Source organism: Diadema antillarum, unplaced genomic scaffold (genome assembly GCF_040938485.1).
Source record: "Diadema antillarum isolate AM-2024a unplaced genomic scaffold, OU_Dant_1.0 seq00000205_RagTag, whole genome shotgun sequence".
Classification (NCBI taxonomy): domain Eukaryota; kingdom Metazoa; phylum Echinodermata; class Echinoidea; order Diadematoida; family Diadematidae; genus Diadema; species Diadema antillarum.
In genome coordinates, this window is record NW_027271264.1 from 2,353,909 (window position 1) to 2,381,531 (window position 27,623).

Genomic DNA, 27,623 nt, shown 5'->3' on the forward strand with positions numbered 1-27,623 from the left:
GTCAAACTATACCTCACATTGCCATGGCAACCACATCCTTGCATCTTTCTTTCTTCAATTGCCCCACTCCAATGCCTTGACAAACTCCTCCTCCGTGAAGGCCAGCATCTTTGCAGCTTCTATGTGCATCTGGAAAACAAATGCAGGAGTGTACATGTAAAATTCAATATTTTCACATGGTTAATTCTTCGCACTGTGCAGTTCAAAAACATACCGAATTTGCACTGTGGAGTTGCTTTATACACGTATGTTTTCATCCAGTTCACAGAAATGCATGAACATTGATGTGCGGCCCAATCCATTCAAATGTACAGCTTCCACAAGCACTCAAATAAATTCTAATTGCACTAGGGCACACACACATACACACACCCACACACACACACACAAACACACTTGTACCTGGGAGGCATCAATGACACAGCACACGATTCAACTAATGTGACAAACACTGTGATGAAAAGAAAACATGAAAATGTTTGAAATTCCATTGGTGTCATGTCTAATGGTGCCTTTGATGACACTTTCACCATTCTATCCATGCAACTTCCCCCTATGTTTGTTCGTTTTTTTTTCTCACATCAACTTGTGCAGGGCAGAGAATTGCACTCTAGGAAAGAATCTCTGTGGACGAAATAAAGCATACTGTAAAACCGGAAATTTTCACATGCATGAAACTTTCCCGAATTTCGCGAGGAGCCAAGATATGCAGGAAATTGCTTGTCTACACAGTGCATTGAATGTTGGTGGTGATTTGTGAGAGTTTTATGTCGCCCAAAAAGGCCATCAGCTCTAATTCGTGAAGGCTTCGTGCCATGAATGTTTCTGGCTTTTACCGTAGATGACAATTCGTCGGATATCTGCGCGTCCAAAGCTAACCTTTTGCCTCTTGAGAACGTCGATCAGTTTCAGCTGCTTCTTGAATCCCGACATCAGCTCATTCTTCTGCTTCTCCAGCCGCTTGTTCTCCGCCTGCAGCTGCTCCACTCTCCTCCTCTCGCCGTCTGTGGACTCCTGAGGGAGGGAGAAATAGGAGGAAACCACAGACATGAAAAGTCTCCACTTAAAAAAAGAGTTACTGTATACGTCATATATTTAGCGAGTCTAAATTTTCGCAAATCGGGACTTCCCGGCGATTTTGCGAGTGGTTAACTTCGCGATTACTAAATGGAGAAATATATATGTGTATGTCACATATTCATATCTGGATCAGAGTCAATAATTTTGTGTGTCTTTAATTTCGCGAATAGCACCTGACTCGCGAAATTTGCGAAAATAAAAACCTCACGAAATATTCGGCGTATACAGCAAACCGTTAAGGACGAGTCCCAAGTATACTCGGGCAAGTGTGTCTGGGAAATGCACATTGTAGCAAAATCAGCCTGTCCTCAATGGGTTGATATGGCCATTCTGCTTAAGTCTTTGTGCGCTACATTTGAATGCCCAACCCAGCTGACGGCTTGCTAACCGTGCATACTATATACGGCGAATACTTCGCGAGGTTTTTATTTTCGCGAATTTCGCAAGTCAGGTGCTATTCGCGAAATTAAAGACACACGAAAATATTGACACTGATACTGATGTGAATGAGATGTATGCATGTACATTTGAATTTTTCTCCGTTCAGTAAAGAACTCCACGATCGCGAATCTAACCACTCGCGAAGTCGTCGGGAATTCCCAATTCACGAAAATTTAGACTCGCGAAATATATGGCATATACAGTATTTTGCTCAAGTGCACAACCACTCACAAACTGATCAATAAATTACAACATGCCACAATAAACTGAAAGCATCTTAGCCATAGCTTTGTCATGAACTTTGCATCGCAGCAAAGCTTGCAATATTCTTTACTTTTTTACAGTACTGCGTTACTATAATAAACGCTCCTACAAGTTACATGGCTTGAAAAACAATGTCTTCCACAAGCAATCATGCAGTGCAGTCTCAGAACAATGTGGCACAAAGTGGGCTTACTCCATGGCACACAAGGAGTTAATCAGTAACTACTTTTGAATACCACCGACATATTGCTTGACATTGTTGCCAGTGGCGATCAAAGACTAGCATTCCCATTAACTCACAGATTTTGTTCTAACTGTGATTTTCTAAACTGATTACCAGCTTATGCCTTCTGTTGCATGGGTAGCGTATTCTGAGGCCAACTAATTTCTACATCCACATGTTAGAAAAGAAGATTAAAGTTTGTAAACATTTTGCATTGCAAATTGCAGCAACACTTTCCAATGCTGGCACAGCAAAACAGTCAAGATGTTTTTGGTTACAGGTGCAAGCAACATTGGATCTGCCACCTACAACGGGTGTATCACCAGATATTCAGGTCACTCATGTATCGGCACCTCGAATTATAACAAGAGACCCAGGGGTCTCACGCTCACCCGAGTATCGCACGTTCACCTTCCATGCATTCTTGCAGACTCTTACCTGAGAACATTGGGAACTTGGGGCAGGGGGCAGCTTTGAGAGCTGGGGGCATGGTGCCATTTGCGGTATCACACTGGTAGAAATACCTGCCAAGTATACTGTACTTTATGGAACGTTCGACTATGCAGTTTTGAAAAAAAAATACTTAAAGCTCTATCACTTATGATTTTAGAGAAGAATATCATTGAATATTCCTTAATTTAGGAGGTTTGGGGCCCCATGGGTACCCAAAGAAAAGCATGGTGCCCATTCAAACACTATGAGATCCAACCCCCTTGGAATGCTACTTGCCAAGTTTGGTGAAAATCAGTTATGTTGTTTTCAGCAAGAAGAGGAAAATGTACAATTTGGTCTGCATTTGGATCCACCCCCCCCCCCCCCCCAAACTCCAAGGGGCAGCCCTGGATCTGCAATGAACAAACTTGAAACTACAGTCATCAATGTACTAACTCATAGTGTTAACTTTGCTCTATCGCTTCTGGTTCTAGAGAAGAAGATTTCTGAAGACTGCTTGGACAAATGGTACAATTCTGGTTTCCACTGTGTTCGTGTTAACACATTTTGATCTCAAAGTAAAAATGAAGTGAACTGTTTCAGTAGTTTCAACAATTTCTGCTTCACGGCCCTTGTGTTACATCTCAATCAAAAATTTCAATAAAAACAGACACTCACTATGGAACATTTTCCTTGCATATTACTGAATCTGGCTTAAGCATAACAGATTTGATGTGCAGCATGATACTTGTCCAATAATTTGTACAACTGGACACAAAATGTCAATGTCATTAACCCACTGAGGACGAGTCCCGAGAATACTCGGGCAGGTGTCTTAGGAAATGCGTGTTGTAGCAAAATCAACCCGTCCTCAATGGGTTAAAGTGCTTAAACTTCCAGCATCTCATATCTCATCATCTCATTAAATGTTTATTGTGCCAGTCAGGAGCCAGATCCTTACCCTTGATGATGCCTTTAACCGTTGCATGTCCGCCTTGTACTTCTCAACCTCCTCCAGTGCTCGGTTCAGTCGCACCTCGGTGGCGCCTTGCGTCGTAGCAGACTTCTTCTGGTTCCGCTTCAGCTCATCCAGTTCCTGGCAGCAGAATTTGAAAAAAAAAAAATACATGTTTGTTTGTCTGCCTGTATTTATTACTTTCTGCCACTGAAATTCAAATATCATGGGATGTTTACTAAAAGGGAAATTCCACTCTGATTCTGTGTTGCTTTGAATGAAAACTGACAAATCAGTGAAGTAGATCGGTCAAAGTTTTGGGGAAAAATCGGACACTTGAAGACACATACTTTTACACTTTAATGTACACAGAAATTCACCAATCTTCATTTCCTTCAGTATGTCCTGCTTCAGCGGATGAGTTCCATGTCTAGCCACATATTTGAGAAAACTAAAAAATAGTGAAATTCTGTGTACAACAACACATGAAAAAACAGAGAGCTACTCAACATCCAGGTTACATAGAGTTGCCAGTTTGTCTTATATGTACATGTACTCTCCAATCATTTGCCATTCGTAATATTTTCTCACTGTCCAATTTTTTCTTCTCCAAAATTTAACTTACTTGTCTGATTTTGATTTTTTTGTATCAAACCCCAAGAAATCAGGATGGAAGCTCCCTCTTCTGCTTGACAAAATGCTGCTTTTGTGATCATGATCTATCTACGGCTGTAGGATCTTTCTTCTGCAGTTTGTTCATGCTGTGTATGCCATTCAAACCCCTCTCCACTAGACATAAGTATGTTTCCTGTCAGTTTGTCGATATGTCCGTCTGTTTTGTTTTGCTTTCACTGTCTTCCTGACACTGAAATGTTTGATACCGTCTACCATCAATCAAATTTTAACTATGCAACACCTAAACAGAATGTAGCAACCTGATTGGTCGATCGCTAATCCTGTGTTAAACTCGTAATTGATACAGGCTGTAGTTTTTTATCCATTGCACGGCTTTGATGTCATAATAAACAAGCATTTGCCACACACACCCAACAGTTACAAGCATGCTTGTAAGCATGCCTTTTGTCACTTTTTTTGTTGTTGCTGTAAACAACTTCAAATGATCGGTTTTGCACACGCAGTAGGCACACATACGTACAACTAGTAGACTGACTGTGACTGTGCTACTCATTCACCTTTCATGAAAAATGGTTGCCATTTCTGTGCTAAATTAAAGAATCTGTGTGGACCACATCTGTTGATGCCCAAGGTGTTGTATAAAAAAATAGTGTATGGTGAAAGATGAGGCACACTATTCAACTCAGCTTTGCCTCGTTGAATAGAGCACCTCTATCTTTCACCTTGTGCAAAATCTTGTACCATCGCACTCGTGACCACTCACTAGTTGTATATCAAAATACTACTTGCATGATCTACTGTCCTTGGCTAAACAGTCTTTCCTTCCTCAATTTCTTCTCGTTACCTCTACCAGTCATCCCTTCACTACAACCCTTCCCACAAGAGACAATTGTGCGTTTCTAAAGCACGATAATGCTTACACGAGAACAATTTGATCACAATATTTTCTCTCTAAAAGTAGTAAAAATCTTGTCTTTCACATAAAATCTGATGCCAGTGCAGCTCCACCATAAAATTTGACCCTTGGTCTGGTTTTTCACAAAATTACTTTCTTTGTAATTAGTAATGCACTTTGAGGGATGGCAATCAAATGTCTTTAAAATACAGTCAAACCTATCTATAGCGGCCAACCAAGGGAGACAAAAAGAGTGGCCGTTATAGACAGGTGGCCGCTATAGACAGGTTATCAGACATTTTGTGTGCATCACCTACATGTATGTATTGTACATTTGTGTAGTATGCGTATACGTGTGCATACGTACGTGTGCGTCACGCATTTAACAATGCCAGTATTGATCAAGTTGTTGCACAGTAGCATACATTTGTACGTACATGTAGGCCTACTTCAAGCAAGATTTTCACTATTACGTGCATTACTATGACTGAATGGCAGGTGAATGTAGCGGTGGCCATGACTGAATGCTAGCAATGAATGACAGGCACGGCTGCAAAGCGGAAAAAAGTGATGAATCATCGGCTTTGCTGCGGCTCCGTATGGGTCTGTGGTCGCTACAGACAGATTAAAGTCTACCACGGGAGTCAAAATTGGTGGCCGCTGGCCGCATTAGACAGGTGGCCGCTTTACACAGGGTCTGTAACATGGCTTTTCTCTTTGGGGGCTCTTTCAGTGGCCGCATACGGCAGGTGGCCACTATAAACAGGTGACCACTAAGGCAGGTTTGACTGTACATCCTTTGCACTGAGATATTTTAGCTACATGAAATTTGGAAACTTAGGCTTTCAGCATTTGACTCTCAGTTTATAGCCTAGTTTTGGTGAACTGTTCGAGATTGTATCGACAGGCCCGATGTTTTATCAGGGCAAATAAAAGAGACAATGATAATTGCAAAGAATAAACACTAAAAGGAAAAGCAAATTGGCACTCAATTTTTATGATTCCAGTCTTTGGAATGTATTCAGGGTATTGAATAACAGCTCAGGTGAAAGATTAGGAAAATGCTATATAGTCCAATAATGCAAATTCTAAAGTTCACATGATAAAGTCAACAATAAAAGGTGTAGGATTGATAAAATGTACACCAAAACATAAAACTACTGCAGAATTCACACTGACATTTTCATAGAATAAAGAATTATTACTTCAGCTCAGACAAGTGCCAACACTTTAATATTGTATTATATTTCGTTATATTCTATGCATAAAATTTACGCATATGTACACTACACAGAATTTGTGAAATTAACACAAAACACAAAAGAACATACTATCTACCTGTCATGAAACAAACTTTGGCATCTACTAGGTGTTTCAAAAAACATTTCCCACTTTTGATCATTAATAGCTCAAAGACTATTCGTCCGATAAAACTGTCATTGATGTAAATAATAGCTGAATAGTGTACAATTTGGTTGAAGGTAATTTAAATGTGAAAGCATAACTCAGTTTCATTAAATCTAAGATTGATTTTGAAGTAAGGTTTCAGATTTTGGTCAAATTTTAACCCTCTGTACAAAAATAGAACCTTGCACAGGAACCAATGATGTGTATGTGAGTGTGTGCTGACAATGGCCCTTAACTCTTAACGTGCCATGGTCGCCGAACGGCGACCTTAGTCCTGACGTGCCATGGTCGCCGATCGGCGACTAAAAAGAGCAAGAAAAGCATTGATCATTTAAGTTCTTGTGGTACCGTAATGTGTTACACCAAGCAACTGCCAATGATATGTACTGGTAGCTGATTAGTATAGCCATCGTTTCCACTAAAAATATGAGCATGCTTACATTGGAAAGTTTTGAGTAAATACACGATTTTTCAGCTAGTTGTATTTTTTTCGCGTCGGGAAAATCCGCAGCGGGCGCACCCTCTGCGAGATGTGTATGGGTCAAAAGTCTCATAGGTAAACCACGCGTGTGTATGCTATTGAATCTGCGTGTATTGTGTATGCGGTTCCACTCGCATTGTTCCGCTTGGACGCTGTCCTGCGGGAAGCTGCTTTGATTTTGTCCCTCACAGAGGGTCAGCTTAGGTTCGTCGGTCAAGTCTTTCATCCTTTTGTTTTGGTGAATGTAACTAATCGTCCCCGCACTAGCAAAGGAATTGCGCGTGGACAAAGGCCTGCCAATTTCAATAGAGTACGCCCGCCCGCAGTCCGCTTAGACAAAAGGAGGATTAGCAGGTTCTTCCTTCTCAGGTGGACAAAAGACACTATTCCAGGGCCCGGGACTATTGCTTTAGTTGCAAATACAGGATCTGGGACTAAAGGACTCAGATTTGGGAATGAATTACTGAGGCAAAAAGAGAAATTGCCAAGACAAAATAAACTGCTAGTATCTTTGGAATCATACAATTCTAGAAGACAATTTTGTTATCATTTGAAAGAGGAGATGTTGCTCTAAAACTTTCTCACAGAGTCAAGGGAGCGTTCCATTGAAGAAAAAACACGACTGACTCTTTTTTTCCATACTACACGAAAATCTTTAATAACTTTTTTGATGTATCAATTATTTCTGCAATATTTCAGGTTCAGATAGAAATTGTGGCAAACTGACTGCATGACACGAAAGAACAAACATTTCTTGATATATGTTGTGTAGAACTCAATTAAAAAAAGTCAATAGTTTCAGAGATATGGCGGTTTTAAATTTCATTGTTAGTCCAGTTTTGAAACGTTCTGGCGTTAGGTAAAAACCTCTGGCACGTTAGGGGTTTTGGGCCTGGCACATTAAGAGTTAACAATGGACATGCCTGAACCACCTGTTGACTAGGCGTCAGTCTCGTGCTCCGAGGCACATGAATGCTTAATCAATAATTCATGTGGATTGCCGTGGGTTATCATTGGGGCGATATGTTTCACAGGAGATTTATCTAAGGCTCCATTTACACAAGCGTATACTCTAATTGATTTTCTTTGCTTCCTGTCACAATGTTTACGATAGAACAGAAGGTATTCATTGTAATATTGTTTTTCAGAAGTAGGGAGAGCACTGTCGAGACCCAACGACAGTATCGGCAGGCGTTTGACTTTACACAGATACTGCCAGAGGCTGAATAAAGACTAGTTGTGATAGTAGAATTTCTCATGAATAAATAATGAAGCATTCAAACCCTAACCATTGTTTAGGACCATTGTCAGGGTGTTAACCACACATTCCCATACACACCCATTGACCCCTGTGCAAAGTGAAATTTTGTACAGAGGGTTGAAAATAGAGGAAAATCTGGAACCTAACTGTGAAATTAATCATGGATTTCATGAAACTGATTTATGTTTTCATATTCAAACCACCTTCAACCAAATTGTACACTATTCAGCTACTACTCATATCAATGACAGTGTTATCTGATATATAGTTTATGAATTATTAAGAATCAAAAGTGGGAAATGTTTTTCGAAACACCTAGTATAACTGTTTACAGTATTAAAGAAGATACTCTGCAAAGGAAAAAAAAAATTGTTTATAAAATACCTGATTGTGACTGTGATTTGTTTAATTACCCTGATTATTAGATAACATTCTGAATTACTTATAGACTGGTAACTAACAAGTGTCACATCCTGAGGAAAAAAAAAAAAACATATATTGCCATAATTTTAATGGATAGAATGACCGAAACAATTAGTTTTTAATGTTAGGTCAGACATACACGTATGTTGCCAGGAAAAGTTCTCCACTTCACACAAAAGACAAAACTTCTGATAAAATTGTGTGTGAATACAACAGATCTATAATCTCAGACAGTGCATGTTGGTGCAATCTGTTGGTTTGTGCGCTGGGCATTCAGACTTAAGGTCACAGGCCGAGAGCAACTCGCAGATCCATTTCCCATTACACACTTAGAAGGACTGTAATGCTCTGGCTGTTGATCTTGGGGTAAGGGGGATGGGGGGGGGGGGAAGGTGTTGTGATCCTGACGATACATTCTTGGAATCTCTCATGCCACCTACATCGTATGTGAATGTAAGAGCCACATCATCTTTGGTGCTAAAGAGTTTTACATGCTTCATGTTTATCTACTGGCAGAAATAACATCATACTTGATGCACAATCATCTTTACTATCAATGCTGTCCTGTCAACCAATATCAAGCAACATACAGAGAGCAGTACCAATTTCTCTTTAGGAACACACCAGTATGAAATGTATATACAAGTAACACTTTTCAGCAAAGATGATAATACAGCAGGTAAGTTGTTTTTGAAGTCAAGATTTTCTATCAACCTTCACTTATCCCCTTGCTGAGCAATGTTCACAAATTGGCACTCACTTACACTGGACTGCTTTCTTTACTGAGTGCCACAGATGTCTGAAACTATCTGCCACTGAATAGAGAGTACAGTAGAACCTCAATCATCCGACCACATCAGGACTGGCAGGCATTAGGATATTCGATTTGGCCGGATAAGAGATTATTATGCTCAAATACAGCACTTTTTAGCTTATTATGCTAGGGGCATACATGTTATTACCAATTCACTAATATTATGATTATCTGCATAGCACTGTAATGTTTCACACTTCATAAATTGATACCAAAATAAAACAAAATATAAGTAAAATATCCCTTCATGTATTGTTCATTTGATTGATATTGACCGACAATAAGATTGATATTGCCACTCGTCGAATACTGCCACTGCATTGTTCTGTAACCACTGCTGTGCGCACAGTGTAGTGACAGGCGTGGCACTAGTAATTGACATATCATCTCACAAACTGAATTAAAAGTTACAGTCCGCTGCAATGATTGGAATATGTCCCGCCATGTATTCGCATGACAATGGTTGAACTGTTGTTTGTTTTGAGTGAGATTGGCACAGAAAATGCATGAAAATATAAAAAGATAAGTCAGCCAGTCGATGTACAGATACCAGAGAATCCAGATAATCGATGGCTGGATAATCGAGGTCCTAATGCACTTAAAGGGATGGTAGAGTGTTAGTGGAGATGGGAATTCAAAGTTTCTTTGATGGAAATCGGTTTGAAATGGCTGAGACATAAAAAAAAAATAAAGCAAAGTGGTTTAAATAAAAGATGGGTCACACCTTTTATTAAGACCTCTTTGTTTTTGGATATCTCGTCCATTTCAAAACCAATTTTCATCCAATAAACTCTAAATTCCTCTTAGAATTGTAGGCTCTTTCAAATTTCATTAGAGGTTTCTCATTATCTCACAAATAAGGTTGGAAACATGATGCCCCATCTTAACCAAAACTATATCACCCCTTTAATCCACCTTAACCCTATTGTGTCACCATAGCTTTCCTGTTCAACCAAGGCATACTGTAAAACGAGGAATGTTCGCGTGCATTTTAATTTCGCGAGTGCCAAGATTCGCGAAATTAAAATGCACACAAAATTTCTTGTCTACACTACATGTATATGCATTGAACACCAGTGGCAATTCGCGAAAATTTCATGCCATGAAAAAGGCCGTCAGCTCCAACTCGCAAAAATTTCGTGCCGCGAATATATAATGTTTTACAGTATTGCTCCACCCGAGTGGGAGTGCTTACATGCAACTAGGTTAAAGGACAAGTCCACCTTCATATACATGTGGATTGAGTGAATGCAACAATATTAGTAGAACACATTAGTGAAAGTTTAGGGAAAATCCCACAATCCGTTCCAAAGTTATGAATTTTTAAAGTATCTGTGCAGTCACTGCTGGATGAGAAGACTACAACAGTGTATGATGTCACATGCGTACAACGATATAAGGAAAATAAAGAGAATTTCACAAAACTTTACTATTTGAAATAAGTGCACATTTCTTCAACTTGTTACTGATGTATGTTAAGGGCAATATCATTCCCCCTGCCTTCTGAAAGAGAGAAGTCGAGTGTTCTTTTGTTTTGCGAGAAAAATGAAAATATGTCAAATTTTCTCTATACTTTCTTTATATTATTGTGCACATGTGACATCACAAGCTATAGTAGTCTTCTCATCCAGCCGTGGCTGAGCAGCAACTTCAAAAATTTATAACTTTTGAACAGATTGTCCGATTTTCCTCAAACCCTCACTGATGTGTGCTACTAATATTGCTGCATTCATTCAACCCACTTGTCTATGAAGGTGAACTTGTCCTTTACGTTTACCAGGTAGATGGATTACTAAATGCTGATGAAGAAAGCATGCAAAGTTCAAGTTAAATGCCCGATCACACAGATATTAAATAATCACATCGGATGCGGGACTGGAAATGCTCACCTTGCGTAGCCCAGACAGCTGGGTCTCCAGCCCCTCGCTCTTCCTCCTTGTGTCCTCAGCCAGCCTCTTGTACTTGTCAATCTGCGTCTGGTGCGTCTGGTTGGTCCGCTGCAGCCGCCCCCTCTCCTCCTCTGCCTCCTTAACGCGACCCTCCAGTGTCCCCAAGATTTCATCCTGGAAGAAATCAAGCCAAGATCAGACTACCTGCATGAGCCATATATTCATTGAGTCTAGTTTTTTGCAGTTCGGGAATTCCTGTCAATTTTGCGGGCAGTAAATTTGCTATCGTAAAGTACAATACTATCATCATACACCTTGTTCATGTACTGTGCGCTGCCTTCATACCAGTGCATGTACATGGGCAAGTCAAATTCACTCAATTTGGATTTTACATGCAAATATTCAGATTCATCATATAAGGTCTGTATACTGCATACAAATTATTTCTGGGAGAGATTAGCACATTACTTTCTTCTTCCCCAAAATGTCCTCTCCAATTTTTCTCATGTCCTCTCATGTTTAAAAAAAAAGAGGTTCTAGCTCTACAGAAAAAATGAAAGTAGAACAAATGATATGACCAGTTTTTCTTACAGCTGAATTATCTTCCTTCAGTCACAAGTTTTGAAATGTACACAAGCCCTAACAAAAGGCCATTACAAGCAAATACTCAAACATCAATGCAAATTGCTTGTTTACTTTCAATTCTTATTTTCCTTACCTACAGACTGTAAAAACAAATCATCATTACAGAGTACCCATTGCAGTGGAAGAAGTACCTTTCACAAGAATCACAACAAAGCTCATTTAGCTGGATATAAGTAACCTTATAAACTAGATGAAATTAGTGGTCACAGATCCACTGTATGGCTTCCATAATCAGTCACGAGCAGAGAAATCTAGTCCAGCTTCCTCAGCCTCTAGATGGCGCTATTTAAGTTTCTGAGTCCATGATATTGGATTCACAGCCGTTCACAAGAATATTCCCCAAGAACGGATCACGAATACCTTTTGGTTGCACTCGTGTGCCAGCCGGTCCAGTTCTTCCTGCATCACTCGTAGCTTGGCCTTCAGAAACCTGATGGTGGCCTCTGTAAATAGAAATATTATCCTTTACGATTATCATTCCTTCTTGACTTCTTGATATAAAACTTTCCTGTCCCTTTCTCCTCATTTCTCTTTAAAACGAACAGATCAGCATTGTGCGGAGGAGGAACATAAATACCAGACTGCTTCTCACATTCCCCACAAATCTTGTTCAGTGTTTCACAAGATGGAGTAAAAAAGGAAAATTATTTCATTTGAAGATTTTGTAATTTATACATAGTTGTGTGGTTTAGTTACAGAATTCTTAAAGCCCTTTAGAGCCAAGTTAATACTCCATGTTACTTAAATTGGCTACATAGTGTAAGTGATTTACAATCCTGTGTCACTCTCAAATTTTAACTTTCTGTACATACAGGGCACTACATAACTTTTGTTACCACCTGCCTGGTTGGACAAGCAGATTTTCAAATCATTGCAGAACACTTGCCTAAAAAGAAAGTCCAAAAAGATAACAAAATGATACAGCTTAAATATATTGGAGTAACAAACTTGGTTTGAACGAGTGTTGGTGATACACTGCATTGGGACTTCTTCATGAAATGTTGGAAAGTTGTTGAAATGAAATAAAAGTGCATTGCATCACTTAATTCTCATTATCTTTGGCCTTCTGTATAGTTGACTTTGTGGGTTTTAAGGGAGAAAAAGTGAAAAAGGTGACTTCAAACCTTTTTTGCTTGCCCAATATGGGCAAGCATTTTTTTGTTATTGTTCCAAAACACTTGCCCGACTTTGATTTTCACTTGCCCTGAGGGTATAAAGCAAGTGCTTATGTAGCACCTCGAACATGTCTTTCGATTTTGGGCAGATTCAGTGACACGATCTATGCAAATTTCTCCAATACCGTGATGTGAAGTGAAATACATGGGTATCAATTTAATGAGGAGAAGACAATAATTTTTTCTTTTTTTGCATCCCTGCATCCCTGGGGCCTCCCACCTGATCCCATCCCTTCAGCAGCCTGGGGCAGCACGTCGTCGAAGACGGCATCGCTGGGGGGATTCCCCTCCTCGTACTGTCTGTCAATGGCCGAGATGGTGTCCGCCAGGGAGAAGTCCGCCTGCGTTGCATCCGGAATGGCGACATCGTCTGCGAGGTTGGCGGACACGGAAGCCTGCGATCTGGGTCTGGAGCCAAATATTTTGAGATTGCCTTTAGCCGAATCATAATTTCCAACAGTGATACTGATATCATATTATTGTATATATCTTGTATTCCTATGTATCTATGCTATGCCTGTGTCTTGTATGAATGTATTCTACATATACATGAAAATATTACAATTTTCCTGAAAAGGCCAACACAATCAAATTGAAATGAATTGAATAAATCAATTTTCATCTTTGTGGAAATGGATGCAAAAGTCTAGGTGACTGCTTGGTATCGTCAAGACGAATACTGTACTACATGCCTGCAATGAAGCCAAGACTTCAGCCCATTTATATAATGCTGAGAAGAATGAGAGAGAAATACGACACACCAAAATATCCTCAGCAAAAATCAGCTGATGGGATGTGTGGAATTAGTCTGAAATATTTGATATGCTTATATTAGACAATTTTTTTCTATGATTTCATATGTTCATTTCATATCATTTTGTAAAACTCATATCATAGCATCTTTGCTTGTTTGTTTGTTAGTTTGTTTTAAATCTATGCACAGACAAGCTGAAGAAAAGACCTGGCTGAAGCTAATAACTAGCTGAAATAAAATGAATGAATGAATGAACGAACGAACGAACGAACGAACGAACGAACGAACGAACGAATGAACGAACAAATGAATGATTGACTTACCATCAGAAAATTCAGGGGGGGGGGGGGGGGGGGGAGTGACTCCCATGTTAATTCACATACATGCTATCACACAAACATGCACACACATGCACATAAACGCACAGACAATACACGACTAACACCACACAACCCTTCGCCTACTTACCTGGATTTCGTTCTTGACGGCGGCCTGCCGGCACCAGAGGCTGAGCCAGGTCTCGCCCTTGAGGGGGGCTTCTTCTCCGACGTCAAATTTGTGGCAGGAATCAACGAAGGCTGGAAGAAGAATAAAAAACAGAACTAATAGTGATTGACAATCAAGAAAGCCTTACCTACTACAATCCAATCGCACTTATCCGGCACCTTCCTTGGAACTCAGAGTAGAGAGCCAAAATACACAATGCGTTTCGCTCGGGCTTGTTTACCAGTAGCCTACGTCTTTCAAGATGGCGGATACAATAATTGCAAGCCTGCTGGTGTACGTGTGTATGGTGCACGCATTACCCCATGGCATCCACACGCCATGCCCGTGTGTAAACGTAACAGGAGCAGATGGTGCTTTCGTATCCACATTTTTACAAATTGCATTTTCATTGTAGTTGATTTGGTTTTTTTCATCATTGGGGACCCTTTCGCGGTGTTCGAAAGAAGATCGAAACTGATAAGTGTGATCCAATATAGGGTGTTTAAAATTCCATTTTCAATAGGAAAAACTTAGTCTTGTGCCATGAAAGTTAGCGTAGATGTAGAAAATATATCGAAGATTCTATTTCTGCAAAAAAAACCACCAAAAAAACAAAAGCAACGAAAATAATGGTCAGAGTCTTTGTACCCCGCCTAGGAAGGAATTTGCTATTGCGACTTTTGCCTGAATCCATTGTCATGGGTCACATATACAGTATCTCTGTGCTACTCGTGGTCCAAGCCACTTATTTTGCAATGCTGTTTGCAGGGGAATTCCATATGATGGTATGCAACACCAAGTTGGTAGGTCAGCTACTCTCGGCCATGCTGTGGGAGTACCTTTGAGATGTCATCAGAGACGACGGGATCGGCACTGAAGATGGCCTGGTGCTCCTCCTCTCCGCTCAGCTCAAGACGGTTCATGGATCGACTCAAGATGTCTTCTTGGTCCCTCTGTCAACAAAGATTATTACAGCAAAGGTATCACTTATTTTGGTCTCTAAAGGTCGTACATTCCATTAGAAAGACAGTAAAAATTGTGCATGATTGAAAAATAATGTCTCAAAACATTGTGTATGAAGTCTTACGGTAATACATGTCAGTGTTAAAAGAAAAAAAGAAATGAAAAACTAACCCCATATCACTCAAGAACATGCTCCCCTTCTGTACCTTTATTCAGGCTTTATGTTATAAAAGCTCTTACCATTCCTAACAAGTAAACTTTGGGTAAAGCTCTTACTCATTTGTCACGCTTTTGACACAACACACCGCAAGTAAGGGTTTTCTAAGGTTTGAAGAAAACGAACTTAACCTATTGCTCATCATGAAATGATATCAGATTACCAGATTTTTTTTTTTTTTTTGGACACCTTGTTTTTCTAATTCTTTTTTTTCCAGCCAATATTACAAAAAGTTGCAATAAATGAGTTTGATGGTCTATTGATATATTTTTCATGGTCATTAACACATGTTCAGTATTTCATTTCTTTTTTAAGTTCACACTTTTCCATTCACAGTCACAATTTTCAAAACTTCCCTTTTCTTGCAGTATACAAATCTGCATTTTCTTCTCTTTTTTTTTTTACATTTGCAGATGATAATCTTTTAAAACCACACTTCTCATAATCTTAATGTTTTTCAACCCTAGGTCAACTTTGGCTCTTGCAATAGTTTTCAAGGTCCAGTTGGATCGAATGTGAATCATTTTTATTTCATTTTTGGCCAACATTGCAGCCCACTTGAATGAGCTTCATGCCCCACCAGGAGGCCGCGGACTACCAATTGAGAAGCACTGTCCTAAAACATACCAAACACATGCTAAGACATGAATCTTACATATCAAAGTACCATATTTTGTTACACAAGAATGTATAACTCCTAGTCTGGCTACATATACTTGCTCTGTCTGTTTCTAAATAAACTATTAACAGGGCAATAGATGAAACAAACAATACGTACTGCTCTGCATGTATTGCAAAACATCTGCATCAAAAGACTTCAGCTACTACTAAAGAGGGTAGATGTCCCAAAAGCGGAACTTGGTACAACATGTAGAATGTTCATGGCATATGTCTCTAGAGCTATACGGCACACTTTTTCATTGATAGAAGCTATCGAATTCTGACATCACACCCTGATGTCACTGTAGTCCTGGCTGGATTGTTGGAGCAATATCTCTTGAATCAGGTCACAAAAGTAGAAGTGAAGCCTCAAAAAGTGACATTCTACAGGGCATCAAAACTTGATATCAAGACTAGTTTAATATCATCACATTGTGACTAGGCATGGTGAGTTTTGTATTGTGAAATGGGGAGGGGGCACAATCAAATGTAAACAAACTTTCAGCACTGGTGGTGCATTAAATTATGATACAATTAGTGATCAATGAAAATTGTAACTTATAAAACCTGGGATATAGGAATTTAGTTGGCAATTGTAATTTGTCTCCAAAAATGGCCATTGTCATTGTTAAAAAAAATGCTGAATATGATTCTTCATTGTCATAGCTGTTGTTTTTATAGATGTTGAGATCTAAAATGAAGAAAGCAACAATAACACATACATACAAAAACAAAATCAAGAAAGACTTACCATAACTTCTTCTGCCTCCTGTATCAGAGATGCTGTTTTAGCCTCCAGGGCAGCATTCAAACGCCTGTGGCATTATACCACAAGAATAAAAAATAGAATATCTATTTCTTTTTTTTCTTGAACAGACAAGGCATTAAACATATCTATCCTAGTCCTTGAGGTCCCGGGTAATAGTCTACAAGGATTCTGGTGAGAGTATTCACAAATGAGCAGTGTGCAGTTGGTGCAACACGTAGATATGGCATCAATCAACAAAGAAATTTCACATCATATATGTGAACATGTGTCACAAAAGCAACAAAAAGTCACATGCACTGATTTTGTGCGAGGACTGAAAATAGGTGAAATGCGTCAACCTAGCCAATCTTAAGTTTTTCATATTTTCTGAAAGAGGAAGTCTTCTTTTATATCATACTAAAGTTTGGGATCATAAAACAAACAGGAAATTGAATTTTTAGCAGTTTTTCTTGAACACATTTTGGTAGAATAGTGTGATTACGTGTGTCTTATAGAGTCCCTGTTTCATTTCTTAAAAACCCTGTCCATACTCTTCACTTTCAACTCTTAATAACTTTGGAAAGGATGATGGTACTGCTTTGAAAGTTGGTACAGAGCGTTTCTTACCCGATTAAGCGGAGTACCCGATTAACAGAAGAACACGTCTCACTGACATTTGACACACGCAATGTGAATATGAAGAGTTTATTTGCAAAAACCGATAAGTCCATATTTGCCAAATGGAGATATTTGCGATTAAAGGTCAAGAAAAATAAAAAGAATAAGAAAATTTTTGCTTCTTTCGACCATAACTTAAGAAATATACTTTTATATGTAGTGACCAATATATCACTTAAAAGGTATTATTTTGTACTTTATGACAGAGATCATACTTCAAAATCTTCAAAAATGGACTTATCGGTTTTTGCAAACAAACCCTTCATATGTACAAGCACTGTACATTGCACCAAACACCTACATTGTATGCTTAATACGCATGCTTTCACGGCACATTATACATACCTTACACTTGCTCAGTCAGGAGCAATAATTTACACTTTTTTATGAACAAATATGTCTTCATAAAACTTTGTCGTTTGACTATAGACTCCTCGCTAACATGCAGGCGTTTTCCGAAATGAACACGTCTCTTTGCATGCGCTAGTCACGTAGAATGTCGGGTTACTAACTTTTCGAGAAGTGACTGGGGAAAAGCAAAATTATGGAGATGGTGCATGGCTAGATTTTCGTTGCATACTTCTTGTATTGTGAGAATGTTGCGGAGCAAGGGAGGAGCGCAAGTGTGTTCAACTCCTGTCTGTCTATGCAATTGTGAGTGCCAGCTACATGTGTGATATTTGTTTACGTGTGGCAAGTCGGTGCTGGTACATGCGTTTTCATGTTTAATCACTCCCCCAAATGATCATTATTTTTTGCAAATTAAGCAGAGAATGCCATTAGCCATGGAAAGTTTGACATTCGTGATTTCTTAAAGTGTTATATCTGCGATAAAATGTGGGTAGAAATTAGATTACAAGAAAATTATTTACCCATTTATGCGGAGAGGCAACCTGATTATCAGGTAATTTTAATGTGCATTGGAACTGATTTTGACATTACTACCCAATTAAACGGAGTACCCGTTTAAGCGATACCCGATTATGCGGAGAATACTGTATCAATCATCTACAGGATGTGTTAATGAAGCATTTTCAATTTCAGCTTAATCTGATTATCCTTTCATTGTTGTTGCTCCTATGGTTTACATCCTGTTTTTTTGTTCTATTCATCGCGCAGCTAGCACGGCTTACTGGTAATGATTACAAAGTGCTTGAATAGATGTGTACTTCAGGGCTTCTTTTCTCAGTTCACACTTTACAAAGTGATTATCCCATCATTGTTGTTGATCTGGTGGTATACATCCTGTTTTTGTTCCATTCATCTCAGCTAGCATGGCTTACTGGTAATGATTAAGTGCTTGAATAGATGTGTTCTTCAGAGCTTCTTTTCTCAGTTCACACTTTCCAGAGTGTGTGCTTTCTTTCCAATATTGGGATAGGTTGGGAGAGTCCATTTGAATTGAGTAATACATCATTTGAAAGCTTAAAGTCTGCTCTTTCAGAATTTGCTCTTAACTAAAAATCAATGTCTGGCGACTTTTTGTTGTTTTTTGTGATGCAGGGTCACACGTTTGTTTCATGAAAACATTCCAGTCATGCCATATGTACACATATGTTTGCCAGATCAATTCATACCATAGCCTAGCTGTGTGAATGTGTAGTTATACCTCTGTACTCATTCATGTATCTCAGTGTAAAATAGATTATAGTAGTCAAGGGAATATGTTTGCCATGAGCAACATGGCAGAGTACATGTATGTGATTTGAAGTTACAAACTTCCATAGCCACACATGAAAAAAAAAAAGAAAAAGAAACATTATTTTGCATTTTTCAGCAACTTTCCTGAAGAATTTTTTTTTCAAATTTATGAATAATTCCAAAATAAAGAAAAAAATAATGAATTTGCTATAAAGAAAAATCTGTTGTATGGTGACTGATATGATGGCAGAGATATGGAATGTGCATGATTCTAATATGACTAAAAGATCAATGGAATGGTGCTCCATTGAACGATGTGATAGGGTCATTACATGCGCATTTGACATGTAGGAGTAGTAGTAGTAGTAGTAGTGGTAGTAGTAGTAGTAGTAGTAGTAGTAGTAGTAGTAGTAGTAGTAGTAGTAGTAGTAGTACAGTGGACAAAACCTCACCTTGAGAGTCAGACTCCAAGTCATGCAATGAATTCCCAGTTTTGAATCAACTGGCAACAGTATCAGAGACACCATAAATATATGACACTCTATTTGCATTACTGCCATGTACTTCTGAGGGAGTTTAGAGCCATCACTTCTGTGGTTGCATGTCCAAAGGTAATTGCTTCCTCTAATAGTGGTCATGTCTGTGGTTGGCTTCACTGGAGCTGTTATGCCAGATGATCGACATTTAGAAGTTTTGAGTCTTGCATTTGACTACCCCCAGCTGAGCATCTTGTTTCGAAGCTCACATTGAAACTAACTTCAAGAAAAAATCTATTTCTCTGTTAACTCTTTGGCCTGTATTTACAAGGGTGGTTGAAATACAAACCATGGTTTAAATTTGGTCCATGGATGACCACAAGCATAAAATAGGCCTATCTTTCACATGTGAGTATCAATGCGAGGTGCTCTGTGGATGTCTGTTGGGGTATGCAATATATGACCCCGTTTATAGTGCGGGGCTGGGCCGAGCCGCGGCCGAGCCCAGCCTCAATTGCGAGGCCGAGCCCCGCAATTTTGTCTGTTTACACTGCCAGGCTCGGCCGCGCTTTTGATTCAAACCTTTCAATAATTTGTCGTAGTGGCGCTCTGCTTGTAAACAAACGCAATTTGGTATTGTCTGGTTTTCAGACCCTTTGCCAACTGAATTCCTTGACGACAAAGTCGCCGTACGGGCAAAGGCCTTTGCTGAAGGAAAAAATCCTCTGCTGGATAAAACCACCTTAAACTATACTAGTTTTCGACATTGAGGGGGTTAATATCCTGAATAGCAAAAGATACAGGCAGAGGGTTTGGAAGCCAGACTAAAATTGGCCACGCATTTGGCCCAGTTTACGTTTACACTGAGAAAAGGCCAGGCTCAGCCGCAGCTCGGCCGCGGCCGAGACCACCTCCAGAGCGAGGCCAAATGCGAAGCCAATTTTGGCCTCGCATTTGGCCTTTTGCGCGTTTACACTGAAATGAAGGTAGACTCGGCCGCGGCCGAGCCGCGGCCGAGCCTGTGAACACGACACACAAAGAGTTAAAGACTCTTCAGTAGCATGGGGATACCATAGGGGTGGAAGACTGGACCAGCTTAGCTTTAATCAAGAATTCCTGTAGCGAATTGTGTACTTGTAGCTTGTCTTCATGGTCTTCTTGGTCTCTCTCGTCTCTTTGAAATTACACAGACAGCTGAAGAACCTCAACTGGAGTTGACTGTTACAGAGGAGTGTACACTTCGATGCACATATTCACTAACTGGTGCTATTCTTGTTTTTTTTAATGTACCCCAATGGGGAGTGTACAAATCAGGTCACCCATAAATCCTCATGCTACCAGATATTCAAATATTGTGTTTTGTCAATTACTAGTTAATATTTTCTAGTAGAGGATTAGATTAACTCGTGAGAAGGGAAGCACCAAACAAACATGCCAAGAGCTCCTGAATCAGCTTACATGTACTCCTCCTCCCTGCTCAGTAAGTCTTTGTTCATCCCAGCGCTGGACGAGGGCCTTGAGTTGGACGCAGCCCCTTTGGCCCCCGCTGATGACCTGCGACCTGCTCCGCCACCGGTGGAAGGTCTGCTTCTCTGTCATGATACAAAAACAAGGCATCCACTGTTGCGTCAGAATTAGCTTAGAGACGTACAGACCTACTTCGCACTTGAACTACTATGCATTTTTTACTTCATAGAGAAGTGGATTCCCAGTTATTCATGTGAACACAAATGGCAGTGCCTGTGGTTTGTGTCAAATGCTGCCATTGTGTAGGCCCTGGCTTGAAGACCTACCATGACACTTATGTTTCTTGAGCAAGAAACTTTGCCTGTTCACCCAGGTGTATACAGCTTGTACATGGATGCCCAGTAGGATGTTAAATGTTGATTTCGACAGAGTCGAAAGGGGCCTGAGCTTTCAATCCCAGCAGAATCTTCATCAGAGACTAAATGACAAACATTAAGACAAGCAAGACACCTCTTTCTACCTCCCTGGTACTACACACAATGTAACATTTACTGTCTGGGAAGGGCATGGGACACGGAACAAAGAAAACAAGAGGGGCAGGTCAGGGCATGGGACACGGAACAAAGAAAACAAAAGGGGCAGGTTGGGTGTCAAAAGCAGGGAGGAAATTAAGTAAAAAGGAGGGGGTGGGGGATTATCCTAAACAAAGGGGCCAGTGATGATCCAAAGGCTCATGGTTGGGCAACCTGTGAAGGATAAAGAAGAATAGGGAGGCAACATGAAAAAAAAATCAACAACAACATAATGGGTTTGCTACATTTTGTTGGATTTAGCTTACACATGTGAACGTAAAAAAAAAGAAAAGAAAAGTGGCAATCCCACTAAAATGCTCTCAAAGGACCTGAGCAATGACACTGTAAACTGTGTGTATTTCATTCTGTGGACTATCATGGGTCATAGTATCTTATGTCATAAAGTTTCTGGTTGAGCAGATTAATGTTGTGGAAAAGAATAAAACGATCTACTGAGTACTACTATCAGTTCATAATTAATGTATTGTTAAAACTATTCCGCAAGAAAAAGAAATATGTGGCACGGATCTCTGCATGGTTGACATATTGATTGATAACAGACTGCTGCCATGCAAAATTGTCAGAAAGAGATATGACTTTTTTTTTTACTGAACAGACACTATGAATCATGACCTACTCAGTATCTTTGAAAGCGATAATGCAGCTCTCTGCTGACTAATTCTGTTGCTGACGGCTATCTGTTACATCAATGATTTCACTGAATCTAACCTAGAAAGATCCGTGGAAGGCTACGGTGTGTTCTGGTAAATTTTGAAACCTTCCATTTCTCAATGCCTGGTAATAGTCTGCACAAAGATGGCTTGAGCGTGCAATACATCATATGTGACACTGAACATGCTATGCCATGTCGAAATTAACAAGATTTGCTAACCAGAGGGTAAAACAGGTAAGTCCACAAGAAGTTGACGAGGACATTCGCTATGGAACATCGATACAGGAGTAAGGACTTCCCACAGGGATACGGTTCATGAGCATGCTTTGGTATATCAACAACAACAAGAGGTTCAACTGAGAAGAGAAACAAGGTAACTAATTTGTACTTTTTGTTGTAATAGTATTCTTGCACTCCTTCTTAGCTCAGTAAATTCATAGACCATCTAGGTCTAGATAGTAGACTAGATCTAGTCTTTTCTAGATCTACACCACATAGAAATCTAACAGCAACACAGAAAGGTATCCACACATATATATGCACATTAGCCCGACCAGGCGTCGTGCGATCATGCAAATTTTTTTTTTCTGCGACAGGGCGGCTGGTATAGTTACATGCACATTAACGTTAGATATGGATACACAAGAGTTTACATGTGAATGAGTAGGCTAGATATGAAGTGCAAAGGTATGTCTGAAGCCAGGTTACTGTCAAAGTGTAATGCTCTAGAGGATTATAGTCTAGTAAACAGTAGGGCGCTAGTGTACTTTCGCATCTGTTTGTCAAATGATCTCAAACATGCACAAACTTACTCTAAATATCCAACAGCCTCAAATATAAATCCGAGTGAGATTCAAGGCCAGCAGAAAAGGAATTTTCACCTTTTTGACACTTTTACACTTGTCAGAATGTGTCAATCGCAGCTAGTTCGCTCTGCGATAACTAGTTGCACGGGAGCAGACAGCACAGCACGGTGTACTAAAAGCCTTCACGGCAGCAAGCGCCGCGTCTGAGCTGAATGTAGCTGTCTCATGGTGATCAGAGCAAGTTCTTCTATGGTATCTTTAAAAAGATAATACTTTTTCCGCCTTTCTCTCAGCTTGTACCCAGTCGCAGTAGCAATTGATTGAGGGTCGTTCACGTTGTGTGTGTGTGTGTGTGTGTGTGTGTGTGTGCAGTGGCGGATCCAGAGGTGCCTGCCCCCTCTTTATTTTTTGTTAAAACAAAAGAAATAAAAAAAAAATGGGGGCATGTGCACCCACCTTTGATCCGCCCCTGGTGTATGTGTACGTGTGTGTGAGTGTGTGTGTGTGTGTGTATTGTCTTTGTGTGTGAATGAAAGAAGATTGTGAAAAATGTGGTTATAAGACAAGGGTGAAAGAATATAAAGCCTGTAAGGCTAGGAAAAGGGGAAAAAGGAAATAAAAGAAAATGCATAAAAAACAAGGCAATCGCCAAATTGTGTCTCGCCCATTCGCGTACAAGGAATTAATATTTTTTTTAACTCCCAGAAGTTAATTAACCTGCTTATGACCTTTGACCTTGTGGTGACCTTCAACACCCAAGGGACATTTACCATCCAAGTTTGGTCACAAACGGACAAAGGGATCAAAAGTAATGAGCCATAATCGAAACGCGCCATAAAAACTTAACATTGGGCCCTAAAAATTTGTTGACCCCTTTCTGTGACCTTTGACCTTGTGATGACCTTTAACTCCCCAAGGGACATCTACCATCCAAGTTTGGTCCCAAATGGACATAGGGATCAAAAGTTATGAGCCACAATCAAAATGCGCCCTAAAAGTTTGTTGACCCCTGTCTGTGACCTTTGACCTTGTGACGACCTTCACCTCCCCAAGGGACATCTTCCATCCAAGTTTGGTCACAAACGGACAAAGGGATCAAAAGTTATGAGCCATAAACGAAATGCGCCCTAAAAACTTAACATTGGGCCCTAAAAGTTCGTTGACCCCCGTCTGTAACCTTTGACCTTGTGGTTACCTTCAACTTCCCAAGAGACATCTACCATCACCCAAGTTTGATTGCCATTGTAGCAACATGTGCTGAGTTACGTGTGATAAGAGAGTCTTGCAAGTAAACTTTAACGTATGACCTCAAATGACCTTTGACCTTATCATGTGACCTCTTACAGCACCATAACATGAAGGTACCCCCAGTGCATCCATCACCCAAGTTTGATTGCCATTGTAGCAACATGTGTCGAGTTACGTGTGATAAGAGTCTTGCAAGTAAACTTTAACGTATGACCTCAAATGACCTTTGACCTTATCCTGTGACCTCCAACGGCACCATAACATGAAGGTACCCCTATTGCATCTATGACCCAAGTTAGGTTGTAATCCAAGCAACTCATGTGAAGTTATTTGTCAAAAGAGAGTCTTGCAGGTAAACTTTAACATAGAAAAAAGAGTCTTGCACATACTCTGACTGTGACCGTGCACCTCAAAACGAACATAAAGTCGCACACACTAATTTTGCGTGAGGACTGAAAATACTGTAAGTGAAATGGGTCAACCTAGCCGAACTTAACTTTTTCATATTTTCTGAAAGAGCGGGTTTTCTTTTACACTGTGCTAAAATTTGGTATCATAAAACGGGCAGGAAAGTGTGTTTTTTTAGCAGTTTATCTTGAACATTTTTGGTAGAATAGTGTGATTAGGTGTGTCTTTAGAATCCCTTTTTCATTTCTGAAAAACCTTGTCCAAACTCTTCACTTTCAACTCTAATAACTTTTGAAAGGGTAATGCTACTGCTTTGAAAGTTGACATTAATTGTGGACAGAATGTGTTAATGCGGCATGCTTAATTTCAATTTAATCTGATAATCCCTTCATTGTTGTTACTCTGGTGGTTTACTTCCTGTTTTTTGTCCCATTCATCGCGCAGCCAGCACGGTTTGGTAAAGATTAAGCGCTTGAATAGACACTGTACTTTAGAGCCTCTTTTCTCAGTTCACACTTTTCCTGAGTTTGTGCTTTCTTTCCAATATTTAGATAGGTTAGGAGAGTCCATTTGATTTGAGTTATACATCATTTTACAGCTTAAAGTCTGCTCTTTCAGAATATGGTCTTAACTAAAAATTCATGTCTGGCGACTTTTTGTTTGTTTTGAGGTGCAGGGTCACATATATGACCTCAAATGACCTTTGACATCATCACATGACCTCTAACAACACCTTAACATGAAGATACCCCTAGTGCTTCTATCACCCAAGTGTGGCTGCCATTGCTGTAACAGCTGCCAAGTTATGCATCATAAGAGAGTCTTGCAGGTAAACTTTAACATTTGTGACGGACGACGGACGGACGCCATTTGGATCCCTTAGTCTCGCCTTCACCTCAGGTGGGCGAGACAAAAACCTGGAAAAAATGAAGCAAAAGGTTTACAAAACAGAGAATACGCTAAAAGATAATGGACGGAAAGAAAGAAGAGAAACTTGCATCATAAAGGAAAGCAAAGGAGAGATAGATATGTTTGAAAAGAAAAAAGGAAAGCAAAGAGAAAAACATAGATTGAAAACAGAAAAGCACTAGATAGAATAAGAGAATGAGAGATGAATCAAAACTGGATGAAAGCAAAGATGAGTAGGAAGGAAAGAAAGAATTATACAGGTTGAAAAGGAAATAAAGAAAAGGATTCACTAGAATGACACATTAAAAAAAAAAGATATTGGAGAGGATAGAAAGGACAGACCCTTGCAGTAGTTGGAGGGAAAAACAACCCATGAAGGAAACAAAGAACAATTAGGCAGAAAGTACGGTTAAATAGGAAATTGAGAAAGTTAGGCAAGAGGAAAACCACACAGATATGATTGATAGGAAGGAAAGAGAAATTTAGGTATAGATTATACCTGATAGATGAAAGAAGAAAAGATAGGAAAGAAAGAGAAAGATATAAGTGGCAGCACACACTCGCACATGTGCGCTCAACCTCAGGCTTTGAAGTTTAATACAACTGCTAATGCAAAACTTGGTCAATGAAAAGAGAAAAACAAATTTTAGCTTTTCAATGACACCACAGAAAAACGCTGTGTGGCTACATTCAAACCAAAATCATGATCAACCCCTAGTGTATGCGCTGAACGTATTCGTACTGTGCTTGTGTACAGAGTAGCATTTCAAGCGATCGAGATTTTCCGACAGCAACAATTTTCAGACACTTGTGAGTTGACATTGTGACTGTGTAAATACTAAAAGTGTTAAATCGACTTTGGAGACTCAGATGCACGTATTATATAGGTTACTGAATTAGCTGAATAATAAGGGTGAGTTTGTGGATGTTTGGAGATCATTTGACAAACAGGTGCGGAAAGTACACTAGCGCCAACACAACAGTAGCGTAAAATTAGTTATACTGTATTTAGTTTAGCCGTTTAGCGACTTTAGCTGTACGTACACTAACTGCGACAGCCGCCACACGCAGTGTGGCGGCTGCGCCGTGCTCCCATTCTGATCTTCATGTTGAACAAACGGGTGCCTTTGCGGCGCTATATTTCCTTAATTTTTCAACAGAAACTACTAGGAATACTTACATGGGTCGATGAAACCTAAATGACTATCATCGGCGACTGTTTGATGCATTTCATTGCTTGTGATGCACAAAATGATGTCTTATAAGCAGCTCACCGATGTTCACAGAATTCACAATCACTTGCACAAGCGCACAGAATACTTGAACTAACATAAGCGAAACTGCGGGGAAGCCGCCAGGACCGCGCCTGGCGGCGCGGTCTCCGGGGCTATACGTACACCAATGGCAATGTCGGCAATGAGTCCAGCCATTTACCAGCAAAATAATGAAGGTATGGGACACTGTTAAAAACTAAAAATGGCCTATGGTAAAATCTACGTAGCTTGTAGTCGTGTTTTCATTAACTTCTATCTGCAGGTCGATTGATATCATACTCACAGCAGAAGCGGGCCTCGAACTCCCAGTCCGTCCTCTAGAATCTGCCATTTCGTAGGTTTGTCAGCAAAGAATGATGATATAGGGTGCCTACTCACGTATAAATTTACAGCTGTTGTGAAGAATACATACGCGCGAGATATGCGGGAACACCAATGGCAATGTCGGCAATGAGTCCAGCCATTTACCAGCAAAATAATGAAGGTATGGGACACTGTTAAAAACTAAAAATGGCCTATGGTAAAATCTACGTAGCTTGTAGTCGTGTTTTCATTAACTTCTATCTGCAGGTCGATTGATATCATACTCACAGCAGAAGCGGGCCTCGAACTCCCAGTCCGT

At 39.9% G+C, this 27,623-nt stretch overlaps 1 protein-coding gene across 1 annotated transcript; it reads right to left on the bottom strand.

Moving 5' to 3' along the window:
• LOC139728910 (testis-expressed protein 9-like) lies at positions 1-27,404 on the bottom strand. The gene is made up of 11 exons (XM_071639840.1): positions 27,285-27,404; positions 21,103-21,236; positions 16,853-16,916; positions 15,101-15,214; positions 14,244-14,353; positions 13,242-13,429; positions 12,207-12,289; positions 11,202-11,375; positions 3,402-3,536; positions 880-1,014; positions 1-129 (listed from the first exon to the last, which is right to left on the bottom strand). The coding sequence occupies exons 1-11, from the start codon at positions 27,330-27,332 to the stop codon at positions 55-57; spliced, it is 1,260 nt and encodes a 419-aa protein (XP_071495941.1). The 5' UTR covers positions 27,333-27,404; the 3' UTR covers positions 1-54.
• Between the last annotated feature and the right edge of the window lie 219 nt (positions 27,405-27,623).